This window comes from Alligator mississippiensis, chromosome 4 (genome assembly GCF_030867095.1).
Source record: "Alligator mississippiensis isolate rAllMis1 chromosome 4, rAllMis1, whole genome shotgun sequence".
In the NCBI taxonomy this organism is placed as follows: Eukaryota; Metazoa; Chordata; order Crocodylia; family Alligatoridae; genus Alligator; species Alligator mississippiensis.
Window position 1 is genome coordinate 136,440,159 of NC_081827.1, and position 13,307 is coordinate 136,453,465.

A 13,307-nucleotide genomic window follows, 5' to 3' on the forward strand; every position below is an offset into this window, starting at 1 on the left:
AATGAGGTTTTCAGCTATCATTGTTTTCATTTCATTGGCATTCAGATTAGGGTTGCTAGTCTGAAAATAAAGGGCATATGAGGTAAAAGATAGAGAAGGAAAGAAGAAAATTAATTTGGAGGCACTACCTGCATTTCCATTATCAGACCTCACATGGATTTTCAGAAACCATTTTACTGAGCAAGAGAGCAATACTGAACCCCTCAGAAATGGCTCAGAATTAAAGGGAAAATAGAAGCAGATAATCTACAAAAAAAAAAAAAAGGAATATGAAAAAAGTGCAAAAACAATAAGCCAAGCCTGGTTTTTGAGGTTTTAAACAGTGATACCAATACTGGTTCCTTGGTTAAAATGTCCTTTACTTAAATATGCCTTCATTTTGGTGGACTTTGTAGCTTCTAAAGGTTTAGAACAGGGCTCTCCAACTTCAGAGTTGCCTGAGCCACATGACTGTCCACATGGGCAGCCTCCACTGTGCCACGCTGTGGGCACCCCGCACCACTGCACTGTGCTAGTTCTCCCCACACAACACGGGCATTCCCTCTTATCTTCCCCGACAACTGCATTATGCTGGCACTCCAGGTCTCCCCAGACAGACTCGCTCTGGGGTCACCCTGCACCTAACTATTCCCAAGGGGCGGGGGCAGGCAGCAAAAGCTGGAGGAGGGAGGGAAAGCCCAAGGACTCTGATGGCTGCAGCAGGAGAGTGTTGGGAGAAGCAACACTCAGACCAGGAGCCCAAGAGCTACAGTTTAAGCCCTTGGGGGCGACCAGTTGAACAGCTTTGGTTTAGATTATCAGCTCTATCACCAACCTCTTCCCCCATTACTTGGAGCAAGTAAGGAGCCCAATTAAAAAGATTGCAGCAGAACACTTGGCTATTAGCAGCAAGCCAGGTCAGGTGACTGGAAGGGGAGGAGAAAGAGCCACATAAGCCTGAGTCTGGGGCTAAGGGTTCATACTGGTTCAGGACCTCACAGCAGAAGGAGCTTTGCAAATGCAGCATAGGGAAATGTAAGTTATATGTTTTGTTTCTGTCGTTGTTTGGGCTATACTGCAGGATCAGGTGTGTTTGTAGGGATGGAGACCACACAGCAGGGTGCTTGGGGCACACTGTGTTTTAAGCTGTGTATAGGGTCAGGGGAAGTGAGCTGGCTACAGCTAAGAGCACCCAGGCCTGGGCCCAAGCAGAGTGCACTGCAATGGAGCCATGGACTCAGCAGATGGGTGGGGAAAAAAGAATAATGGAGACCAGAGATACATTCTGCCATCTTAAGCTGGGGGCTTGGAAGCTGGCATGCACAGCCTAGGCTGTGGCCCAGAGCACTGGGACAGAAACTACTGGAGAAGAGCTTGGAAGAGTAAGTCCCCCCCAAAGGGCAGCCTGTATGAGATGAGTAGGAGCAAGGGCCTGGAGGGCAGCTGGTCTGGAGCTGGGAGGAGGAGGAGAAGGCAGCTTAGAAGGGCTGGTGCTCCAAAGGCGGGTGCGGGTGGGGCTGAGGCAGAAGGGCCAATGCTCAAACCAAGTAACTAGAATTAGAAGGGGCTACAGGGTGAAGTGCCTTGGAAACACTCTCCACTGTGAGGGGCTAAGGACTCTACAGAGCCCTGCCAGGGTCTGGTACTCAGTGGGAAGCTAGGTACTAAAGCCTTAGTACAAGGGGCCAAAACCTGGAAGATCCAGCACATCTAGACAGGAGTGAGAGCCCTGGTCCTATTGAGGTGAGGATGAGTCAACTTGTAGCCTAATGATGAGCAGGGTGGGGCAAGGCACCAAAAGCCAAAATCTGGGTATCTGACGGTAGCCTAACGGTGCATGTGGGAAGAGGAGTAGCCGTGTGCCTCTCGGGACAGGATGAGCCCAGCTAGAGCAGCAGGGGGCTCAGCTGCACTTAGGCAGGGGGAAAATACAGCTGAGCCCCTGCCACTCTGGCCGGGCTTATCCTCTCCCGAGCAGCACATGGCTCCGCTGCCACTTCTGCCAGCTGGTGCAGCCCCAGCCTGCCTCCTCCTGTCCCCAGCACCATGTGATCCCACCGCTTCCCAGCCCGAGTGACTCGCCGCTCCCGCCCACAGGCGAGAGGCAACCTGGCTTGGCCGCCCGGCCCCGAGTCGCTGACGGAGGTGGAGCGGCGTGGGCAGGTGCCTCCTCCTGCCAGGTTGTCGGCATTGGCCGCGCCATGCGGGGTGGCCCTGGGCTCGGGCGGAGCCTGCGCTCGCTGTGCCCCGAGGTGCTGCCCAGCTCCAGCTCCCTCCAGCCCGGCTCGGTGATGTGGACCTGCGGAGGCAGCATGGCGGCTGGGCTTGCCTTCATTCTCTGCCTCTGCCGCCTCCTGCCCAGCTGGGGCACCGCAGGTAGGGCCAGGCCAGGCTGGGGTTGGGGTGGGAAGACGGTGCCTCCCCCGGGGCCGGGCAAGTGACTGGGCTCTCGGCACGTGTGTGTGTGTGTGTGTGTGTGTGTGTGTGTGTGGGGAGGGAGGGAGGGAGGGAGATCCCTGCCTTTCACAGGGGAGGGAGCAACTCCATGCCTTTAACTCCCCAAATCACACTACTTTCCCATGCTCTCAAGCCACGCCTGAGTCTAATATCTGAATAAACACTTACAATAGATTAACAACACAAAAATACTCAGGATTTCCTCTCCTGAGAGCAAAAAGAAATGAAAATATTCAGGCTCATCAGTGACATATGGAGATCCTGTTTGCATGTACTCCAGTGAAGCAAATTTCACTAATTTTGGCACACCCCAGTCAAAGTCCCTAGCCTCGGCTGTAGCCAACACCCAGTACCTCTGAGGAAGACTCAAAAACACCCTGGCAAATACAGCAGAAAGGAGAAGGGTGGTGGTGGGGGCAATCAGCAATACCCAGAAGCATGAGAATTACCCATAGTAGAACATAGGCATAGATATGCCTAGATGAGGGGTAGGCAAAATATGGATTTTTAAGCCACATTTCCACACCCATTTCATTGTCACTTCCTGCAACTTCATTGGTGTCAAAGGTCACGTGACATCACTTCCTGATGTGATACCACTTCCTGTGAGCTCTCTGAATATGGGTCTCTGGCCCACTGGGTGATAAAAAGTTCGTGATCCAGCCCCACATTCAAAAAGGTTGGACACCCCTGCTCTACTATTATAGATAACTTACAATATTAAATCTAACAAATACAGTGAATGTACCGTCATCCCAATTCTGTCCCATTCACACATCCTTTTACTTTTTCTGGAAATGCTTTTAAGGCTCCCTACATAGGCAGCTGGTCTGCCATACAGAAAATATCCCATTTTCTAAGACGAGGCCCTACAGTAATTCACTAAGAGTACCACTTCAACTGATAGCTCATTACTTGCCAGAAGAGATGGATGGGCTCTTCTAAAAATGCCCATAAAAATAGACACTAGAACTTAGCTGTATTTGTACAGCTAAAACAAATTTTTGCATTCTATTTTGTGCAACTTCCATCAAAATTAATGTCAAACACCACTACACAGCCACAGGAAAGCAGGCCTTGGAAGTTAAGTCCCCATCTCTATTGTAGAAACCAGTATAAAGAAATAAATCGGATACAAACCACTGAAAGATTTGCCAAAGGGATGGGTTCTGAATCCTCTTCATACAATGGATAACATAACCTTTCATTGTCTGTTGAAACAGCTTCGCAATTGTAGCATATTCAGAAGACTCTTTAGTGATCACCACAGCCTATAAAATATCAAACCACAGCCAAAGGTTATGCAAGAGACTCAACTGGCTCAAGGCACAACAGGTTAATATACTTTTAAGAAGAGCCAATGAGGACAGAGAATATTTTGAGTGAACTTAGTTCTGTTCTTGATCTGCAAACAGGTAGGACAGGCAGCGATTCATCCTATTCTGCCACTGTACCTCAACTCTTTTTAGGGAAGGTGAGTGAATTATGTATTCAAAGCGCCCAAGTATGTGAGGATAAGACAGATATTCCTTCTAAAATCTCGAAGGACAGGGTAACCAGGAACATTAACTACAGATATGACTGCTTTAGTTTAAGAAAGCAGTTTCAAATGCAAAACAAGCTTTTATATGTTTTATTCTTCTTGGGTATCCAGGATATCTAGGGTATCAAAACAGGATTCAGAATAAACCAAACTACATTGCAAGAGTTAAATATCCAAACAAATGCATATTATACTGTATAACTGCTTAAATAAGTGTCCATGGACATTGTGCATCTTCCTGGTTAGCAAAAATGAGTGCCAAATTTACAATAAGGAATATATTTATTGGCATGCGAGGACCAAGTTATATATTTTTAATTTTCTTAAAGAATATTTAAATGCAACAAATCTAAATTAAAATATATAAAAATCTAAATTATATAAATCAAGGTTTCTTGCTAGCTTACACTAAAGAGTTTAGATCACTTTTTTTTTAACACCACATTCATGTATTAAATTCTATACATAGCAAATTTTAAGAATTTGTTATAGTTTTCCATGTATAAATCTAATGATTGGGGGTGTGGGTTGTCCTAAGTGCATGTCTGTCCCACTGCTATAGTGGGGAAAGCAGCAGCAGGGGGGTGGGTGGCCCTCACTCCCTGTTCCTCGGAGCCTGCCACAGTCAGGTGCATCTCCAGAACTCCTTTCCCCTTGGGCATGGAGCACATGCTACTCTAGCCCATGCTAAGCCACACTGCAGCGTCCTAGGGCTGGAGCTGTGCCACTACTGACTAGCTGGGAAGATGATTGAGCATGTATATGCTCCATGCCTGGAAGGAAATGAGCTAAAGCTGTGCCTGACTGTAGGCAGGGACTGGGCTCAGGATCAGAGTCTGAGCCACAGCAGCTGCCTGCTTGCCTCCACTCCATCTTCTACTCAAATTCAAGATGAGGGGCTTCTCAACTGGGGAGGGGCAGGAACTCATCTTGAATTCAAGTACATACAGTATATCAAAGGACCTTGGCCTTTTATCTGTTCAGGTGGCTACCTGTACACTACACCTGAGACTACAATCATTTGGTAACAACAGATCATTTGGTAACAATTTACATTAATTGCTCCTTAAGGTACATGTGAATCAAAGACTTGGAAGTGAATGACTCCACATCCCATGTGTCATAGGTGCATCTTAAAAAGGGAAGGTGTGGATATTCGGGGAGGTAATACGAAACCCACAGCTTTGCTTGTAATGATCAGAAATGAAAACTCAACTATATCAATGATCTTGTGGGCCAATGAAAATGATTTTGCTATGATAACCTCATATGCTTGAAAAGAAAATGTATGTTGTAGAAATTGTTGTAGAACTGCATCCAATTTACTTTGATTCACCAAGTCTTTTATATAATTGTTAAAATATGCTCAGACACACCCTACAGATCAAAAAATAGCATTTAGAATAAACCAAGCTGTGTTTCCAGGGTTAAGTCTTTAGATTTATTAAAAAGCAGTATTTAAAAAGATACAGTAAGCATCTTTAATACAAAAATATTTTAGAGAGCCACTTTACAATATAAGCCACTAGCAACACAGTACACAGACTAGATTAAAATGTACAATAGGTTGAGTTCAGCTTGCTCCATGGTACAACGTATCCATGTTCTGGTACAAGGACGGCAAATTCCACAGTAGCAGGAAGTAAATGGATGTCTTGTGGCACCAATTCATTTATCCGTGAGAATAAAAATACATTTGGGCTTCTCTTATTCCACCCATTCAACGAAGATATTCCCACCCTTTCTGTAGCCTCAGCCTCATCCAATGAGTCTTATTTTCACCTTCATCCTACTAACATTCTTGGGTGAAGTAGAATTCAGATTTTTTGTTGGCCTGGTGAGCACAGAGGTGCGACTTTTTTTTTGTGAGAGATGATGAGCATTCTCTTGCTAACTGGTTCAGAGGACTTGCTGTTGTTGGTCTTGGAAGAGGAGATTTACTAATCTTTATTAGCCACATGGAATAGGACCACAAAATGGAGATGCTTGTCAGTATATCCAAGCCAGGCACAGCATGGGCATACATGCTTTGGAAGCTCAAAAGAGAAGGATTCCCTCAGAACTAGAAATTTAGGAACATTGGAATCCCATTTCCATGTTTTTAAAGAGCCCTGGCTCATCCTTAAAAGTAAAAGCTGCAGTTCTTCTATATAGTGAGCTTGAATGAAGGTAGTAACATGCCTGCCACCCAAAGTTTGTACCAAGAATCTCCTTGCTATGTTAGTTCAATTCCAAGCCTCCTACTGATTTCTGAAACCAGTTTCCTAGAACCAAATTCTATGGAATCTTCTTGTTGGCACAAACATAGACAGGGAAGGTAAAGATGCTGCTGCCAGAAAGTAGGAGGAGGACATGAAGAAAATGTTGGTCCCACAGAAAATGTTTGAGGTGAATCCTATCTTGCCTATACATAACAAAACAATACTTTGGTTGCCAAGCAGCAGAAACACTAGTTCCAGCAAGCATTTATTTCACTGAAGTGATTCAACCTCTTATAAATGACAATTCTGATTGTTTCAGGCTAGCTAAATATCACTATACACGAGCTACAAGCCTGTTTTTGTTTGTTTGTTTGTTTGTTTTACTGGTATCATAATATTTTGCTCTTCATTACTTTTTTTCTCTATAGATCTTAGAAAGCGCTTAAAGAGAACTAAGCATTAGTACCTTCATAATACAGGTAGGAATATATGAGAGAGAGAGAGGTAGGTTAAGCATGGTGTCAAAAGAAATAGCAGATAGCCGTTAAAATTGTAGTCATTTCACCTTCTTTTAGCAGAGACATTTGTTCTGCATTACAAAAATCAACACTGCAATAACCACACAAAAGGAGGTAAAGCCTCTGACATGGAACATGCACAGATTCCATGTTAAGAATATCGAACACTAGCCAAAGGTGGTGTTGACAAGATCACAGTTCATCTGTTGCTCTTTGTTTCTTTTCAGCTTCTAATTCCATTTGGTCTCCACTGAATTAATTAACAAAAATGGAAAAAATTCACAATATCTGATTTCCTAACAGATAGACTATCAGTGTCTAACAACATATATATATTTAAGCCTTTCCCTTGCATAGAAGCTTTCATGTTGCAAAAAGGCTTTAGAGAATAAATACTTCACTGGCTGTTGACAAGTAAGGAAAAATAGAGGGGCTTCTTCAGGCTTTTGTACTTCTCTTGAAGTGATTGTTTCACATGTAGCAAGATTTGCTGAAAGTTTCAATATCTGAACTGCAAGAAATTCATCAATTTTGAGGCATCAGGTGTTATGAGGGATACCACACAGTAATGCAGATTCCCAGCCAGTCACAAAATAATGAAAGCAAGATTCACTACTGTGATGAGTGTCTTTGGGAATGTTCAGGCTCAGATCAGTGATACTTCTATCTGGACTGGATTTTAAGAGTGAATAATATTTCACGTTTTAGTATCTTCAGCCTTAGTAAACTCACGAAGCATACGAGCTTCTGAAAAGGGACAAAGGTAATAAAGCCAAACTCCCTCTTACCTCCCCCACTCTTCTTTCCATATGAAATGTACTTGGTTTAAAAGCAAAAAAAAAAAAATGTACTCTTCCTGAGTGGTCAACCCTGGCAACTGAGGTGAGGTTCTGAGAACAAAATGGGGTGCAACATACATCCTGTATTGCTGCCATCCCCTGTCCATAACCTGGTTCTGCAGGTCAGATACTGCCTCCAAATAAACCTATTGCATTTGTGAAAGTGTACCCAACTGGAATTTGGGCTATAATTTGAAAAAGAAAGAGGTAAGCACCCAAATTCCCACTGAATTTTAAAATGAACTGGGCGTTTAACTCTCTAACAATCCTTTGAAAATACCAGCCTTAGTTAACTATTCCAGTTTACCACTTAGCCATGATGGTCAGGCATAAATGCAGCAAGGCCCAAATCTTCAGCTATTTAGGTACTTCACACTTATTTACCATGTCATTATCATTACTGAAATCAAAGAGATTTGGGTACCTTGGTACATTTGAGGATTGGGACCTAAATACTTATCTTTGTTATGAAGTCCCCTGATAGGACATGGATATGCAAAAGATTTCTTGAGTCTGTGGTGTTGCTTTTACATATTTAACTTTCCAACACAGAACAACTTAGAATTTTAAGTACTTAACAAATGGCTTTAGTGCAGGGTAAAAGGGGAAGGGGCTTCACTGCACATCAGGTGCACTCAGTGATTAAATGGAAGGTTAACACAGGACAGCTTGGCCTAGCAAAAGAGAGGTATGTCACTGCAATTTAGTTTCCACGCAAAAGAAATGTTCCCAGACAGTAACCACTGAGCAGATGAGATGCAGTAAAACCCTGTCCCCTTCTATCCTGTGTATGTCTGAACTCAAAGGAATTTCTCTCCCAAGCTAGTGTCAGATTCTGAGATGCATATTTGTGTTGTGCTCCTTTTGCCAATAGTAATTAATGGTAAAAGGAACTATTCAACATGAGTGAGAGTATCAGAATCCCGTCTGTAGAACCTAAAAGACAGCTAAAAAACAACTAGACTAGCTCTCTTCTAGTTGCTCCTCACTGTAGCCCCAGCATATGAATAGCTGGAGAACTATGCTGTCCAACTGACCAGTCAACAGCAAATCCCAAAATTCTTGTCACCATAGAGATAAAGCTACTGTAAAACCAACCTGAGAATCAGGCTCTAATGTCCACTGCTGCTTCTATACCCATCAGGAAGTATATGCCCATGCGATTTGGCCAATGCCAGACAGAACTGGCAACATATCCCAAGGTGCTGGACTCTGTCCTGTTCCTTTAACCGCAAAATCTCTATCAACCTAACAGTGCAGAGGTTCTCAAGGCGCCCTTTTTAGACTTGGGGCACCACTCGGAACATGCTCTTAGCTTGTCACCTTTTTACTGCAGTTTTCTCATTTTTTGCAATTCTTCTCTTGCAAAGAGCACTGAAAGACCACAGCAGGTCAGAATGTTTTTGATGCATTGTATCTGAGTTTCTATGTGAAATCTCCGGGTTTCTCTTGTGAATCATCTGTAGGTGTTTGCACACCAAACGATAATAATATTTCAAGGCATCCCATGGCACCCTTAAAAGGAGCTCACAGTACCCCAGGATGCCATGGTAACCTTGGTTGAGAACCACTCCAATAGAGAGATTCTTTGCAATCCATCTGTAGGCAAAATAATCGGACACCACTGAAACTGCTAGTAAAAATGTCTAGCTATCCAATGGCTCTGCATTTATTTGCTAGTTTTATTTCCTTGGGTATATATTTAATGTTAATCTTGGGGGTTTTTTTAAAGGTATGAAGAGAGAGATATTTGACAAACTATGGGGAAGACAGTAAAGGTGCAAGTTTAGATGAAAATGGATTTAAATGCGTTTTTATAATCAACATCTCTTACTTTCTCCTATCATAAGAGACTGGTCTATGCGTGCGTCTAAAAATGTGGTCCATTTAATGGTACTAAATGTCTTGGGATAGAAGTGAGAAATCTCCATATCCCATTACGTAAGTCACGGATCCAAACCTAATCCAGTAAAGACCATGGTGGCATTATCTCTTAGTTCTTTTCTTTGATCTATATTACAAGAGCTGGTAATCTTAGCTCAGTTCCTAATAAACAGAAGTGCATTTCACGAAACCTACCAACTCAGTTGGCACCCATAGTTCTAAGTCCATGGTCCAGATTTTTACAAACCTATTTAAGTACTTTAAAAATTCAAATGAAATCAATGGAAGTGAGGCCCATAGCAGTATCTTCAGAAGCCTATGGGCATTGCTTAAATTACTAAGTGACTGAATATTGTTAACAGTATGTCACTTAGGAACTACACGCCCAGGTTGTGAATGCTTCATCAGATGTGGTAATTAAGCCATGTCCTTTAGATTACTGTGTACTTCCATCACAAAAATAAGGATGCAAACAGCCTAATCTCATTTAAGGCAAAAGAAGAAAGCAAATACCTTGTACCCAGTGTCAGGCAGTGCAGATTTGTCCCAGTCTTTGGGATAGTTTGGATTTAAAGGAGTCTCCGCTTGGCTGTTTGCAAAATAAAAAGAAACCCAGAGATGAGTCTTTGTTATGTCTACTATTGCCTGGAATCTTCTCCCAAACTGATTTTCCCCCCAGAATAAGCCTTTTTACTCCCCTTTGTAAGAATCTCCTTGCAAAGGTTTCATTTTGTTCCCACAGACTGTGAAATAAGTATCATTCAGGGAATCCGGGTTTCCAGTAGGAATCGTTCCCCAATGACTTTTGGGTGTCACTTCTCAGTTCTTTACGAAGTTTTTCATGAAAGACGAGATCTCCACCACCAGCAGCCTTGTCAGCTTTGACAGGCTGTACTACAGGAACTGGCATATTCCCACTCACATGAGAGTGACTGCATCATTGCACGGAGAGTATAGCATTGTTGCAGCCATCTAAAAACAAGCATTGTTTGCTATATCATTCTACCAAAGCATGCAGCTCTTCAAAACTTACAAGTGCAGAGTCCTCTACAGTACAGTCTACTACAATGGCAATCAGCAAAGCAAAACTCCCAAGACAGTCATAGACCTTCTCTAGTGACAGATGCTAGTCTACAGAGGAGTGTTTTGTTTCACAGTGAAATAAACAAAATCTAACATGTTGTCAAGTACCCTTTCTTCATCTTCTCCACATCTTCGGAAGGCACAAATTTTGGCCGCCTGCGGACTTCTCTTTGAGTTTGATAAAGGACATTTTTCTGGACCATTTCTTGAAAGAGATGAAATGAAATTATTATTACTACTACAACTATTATTTATTTAAACCATATGCAAACACATTTCATACAGCAAGTGTTAGAAAACAAAAAAACCCACCATTTAAAAAAAAAATCAATTAAAGGGTACTTCTAAACTGCCTGCTTAGGAACAGCAGCATATACTATTATCTCAAATTTCTGTCTATTCCCTGTAACCTCTTCAATTTCCCTGTCCCTCTAAAACATGGGTGCTCAGCCTCTAGCCTGCAGACCAGATATAGTCTACAGGCCAATGCCCATCCACTCCATGGGGCTCCCCATAGATCTAGAAACTTGGTAGCAGGAAAGCGGTGCCAAGTACTCCCTCACCACCAAGTTTCTGGACTCATGGGGAGCCTCAAGTGCTGCACACTGGATTAGGCGCCTGATCCCAGAATGCAGGGCTGGGTGGAGGCAACGGTGGGTACCAGGGACCAATCCTAGCACCTTCCCCTCTTACCTTATCACCCTGTGTCCCTGGCCAGGGCCCAATCTTGGTGCTCTGGGACCAGTGCCAGACCCCTGAAGACCAATCCTGTCATACAGGGGCAAGAGAGGGTGGTGCCAGGTGTCAGGGCCCACTCCCAGAACTTGGGGCAGAGAAGGGATAGTGCAGGGCCTCAGAGCCCAATCCTGACACATGGGGCTCCATCCAGCTCATGGAACAGCCCCACACCACCCATCTGGCCTGTGGAAGCCAAAAGGTTGAGCAGCAGTGTTCTAAAACTCACTTGCTTCCTCCATGTCACTTTTTATATTTTTGAAAGTTCACTCTAACAGCACAAATATGGTTTTCCCCCCCACAGTTTCCCAGTGTCTTTAAAGAAAGGCTCTTTCTCTTTTTTCCATTTTTGTTTTAGCTTCATTTAAGCCTGAAGTGGAGTTAGTGACTAGTATATAAGGAGGAAGATTAGTTTGGCATGGAAGACGGACAACTTCCTGCATGCCATCTACCCACACCCCCCTTCTGCAAAACAGATATAATAATAATGATGACAGAGAATTGTAAGAATGCCTATGCTACTATGTTACTGGTTATAAAGCACTTAGATTTCCAGACTACAGCTGTTACAGAAGCGTGGCAGGTTTCAACTGGGATAAGTATTCTTATGACAAACTTGTTGGAATTAAGACTGCAGGATCTGACAGAAGCGGGGAGGGGGGGGAAGGTGAAATAATGATCCCATTGAGTAAGAACCAAAGAATTGATAGTCAAATATAAGGCAGATGTGTCAAACTCGCACTCCCACCAGATTTGAATCATGAGTTCCTTGTGGGCCAGATCCAGACCCCCCCAGCAGGGTTAATGGCAAGGGTGGGAACCACTGTCTGCTCAGGGAGCCGGGGGGGGGGGTGTTAACACAACTGTTTCTTGGCCTGCTGCTCTCAAAATGTGTTCCTAATGGGACTCTACACCCTGAAATTCAACACCATGCCCACTTGTCTTACTCCTACATCCAGACCCTTCCCAAAACCCCACAGACTGGATCATATGGCTCAGCAGGCTGTATGTTTGACACCCCTGCTCTAAGGGAAGTGTCTTCTTCAAAAACATTCTTTTTCCCTAGTTTGTGCACCTTATCAATTCTTCTCTGCTGAATTCTGTCTTTGTTCCATTGTGCAATCACACTCCCTGAATACTTATTTACATTTTCTCTACTTTACAGATCGTGAGAAGACAGAAATCCACAATCTTGCACCCTCCCTAGACTATGTTCCTCTTTCTGTATACCCATTAATTCAACCCTATGCACTGTAATATTTCTTCTCTGTAGTACTTCTCCCAGCAAAATACTCTGACTTGGTACATGATTGTTACTCAAAATACTATGTTTTCTCACATACAACACACAACCTTTTCCCAAAAAACAGTTCCTGGAAATTGAGGTACACATTATATGCAAGTAATAGGGCAAGAGCAGGTTTTGCCAGTTTAGTTGGTGAAACAGAATGTAGACTCTGCAGCAAACCATTGTTCTACTTCCTATGAGCAGGTTCAGATTTCTAGCTCATTTACTACAGGAAAAGATTTTTTTATTCATTTTGTTTTTCAAAAATAAGGTGTGTTTATATTCTGGGGTGTTTTATATACAAGAAAATACAGTAAGCTAAGGTGTGCTCGGCAGTGCTATGTTGGCTAGCACTATGAAAGAAAGAGACTTGGGGGTCATCATTGACCACAAGATGAACATGAGCCTGCAGTGCGATGCTGCAGCTAGTAAAGCAACCAAAATGCTGGCTTGCATCCATAGATGCTTCTCAAGCAAATCCCGGGACGTCATTCTCCCCCTGTACTCGGCCTTAGTGAGGCCGCAGCTGGAGTACTGTGTCCAGTTTTGGGCTCCACAATTCAAAAAGGATGTGGAGAAGCTTGAGAGAGTCCAGAGAAGAGCCACGCGCATGATCAGAGGTCAGGGAAGCAGACCCTACGATGACAAGCTGAGAGCCCTGGGGCTCTTTAGCCTGGAAAAGCACAGGCTCAGGGGTGATCTGATGGGCACCTACAAGTTTATCGGGGTGACCACCAGTATCTGGGGGAACGTTTGTTCACCAGAGCGCCCCAAGGGATG

The 13,307-nt window shown here is 43.6% G+C and overlaps 1 protein-coding gene across 1 annotated transcript in view; it reads right to left on the bottom strand.

The window, feature by feature from the left end:
* Positions 1–13,307, bottom strand: part of LOC106736859 (protein mono-ADP-ribosyltransferase PARP12) — a 40,269-nt gene that overhangs the window by 3,298 nt on the left and 23,664 nt on the right. The window contains exons 9-11 of the mRNA XM_006267890.4: positions 10,613–10,709; positions 9,935–10,010; positions 3,577–3,707 (exon numbers count right to left, since the gene is read on the bottom strand). Of these exons, the coding sequence (XP_006267952.1) occupies positions 3,577–3,707; positions 9,935–10,010; positions 10,613–10,709 (304 nt within the window). The remainder of the gene's footprint in view (positions 1–3,576; positions 3,708–9,934; positions 10,011–10,612; positions 10,710–13,307) is intronic.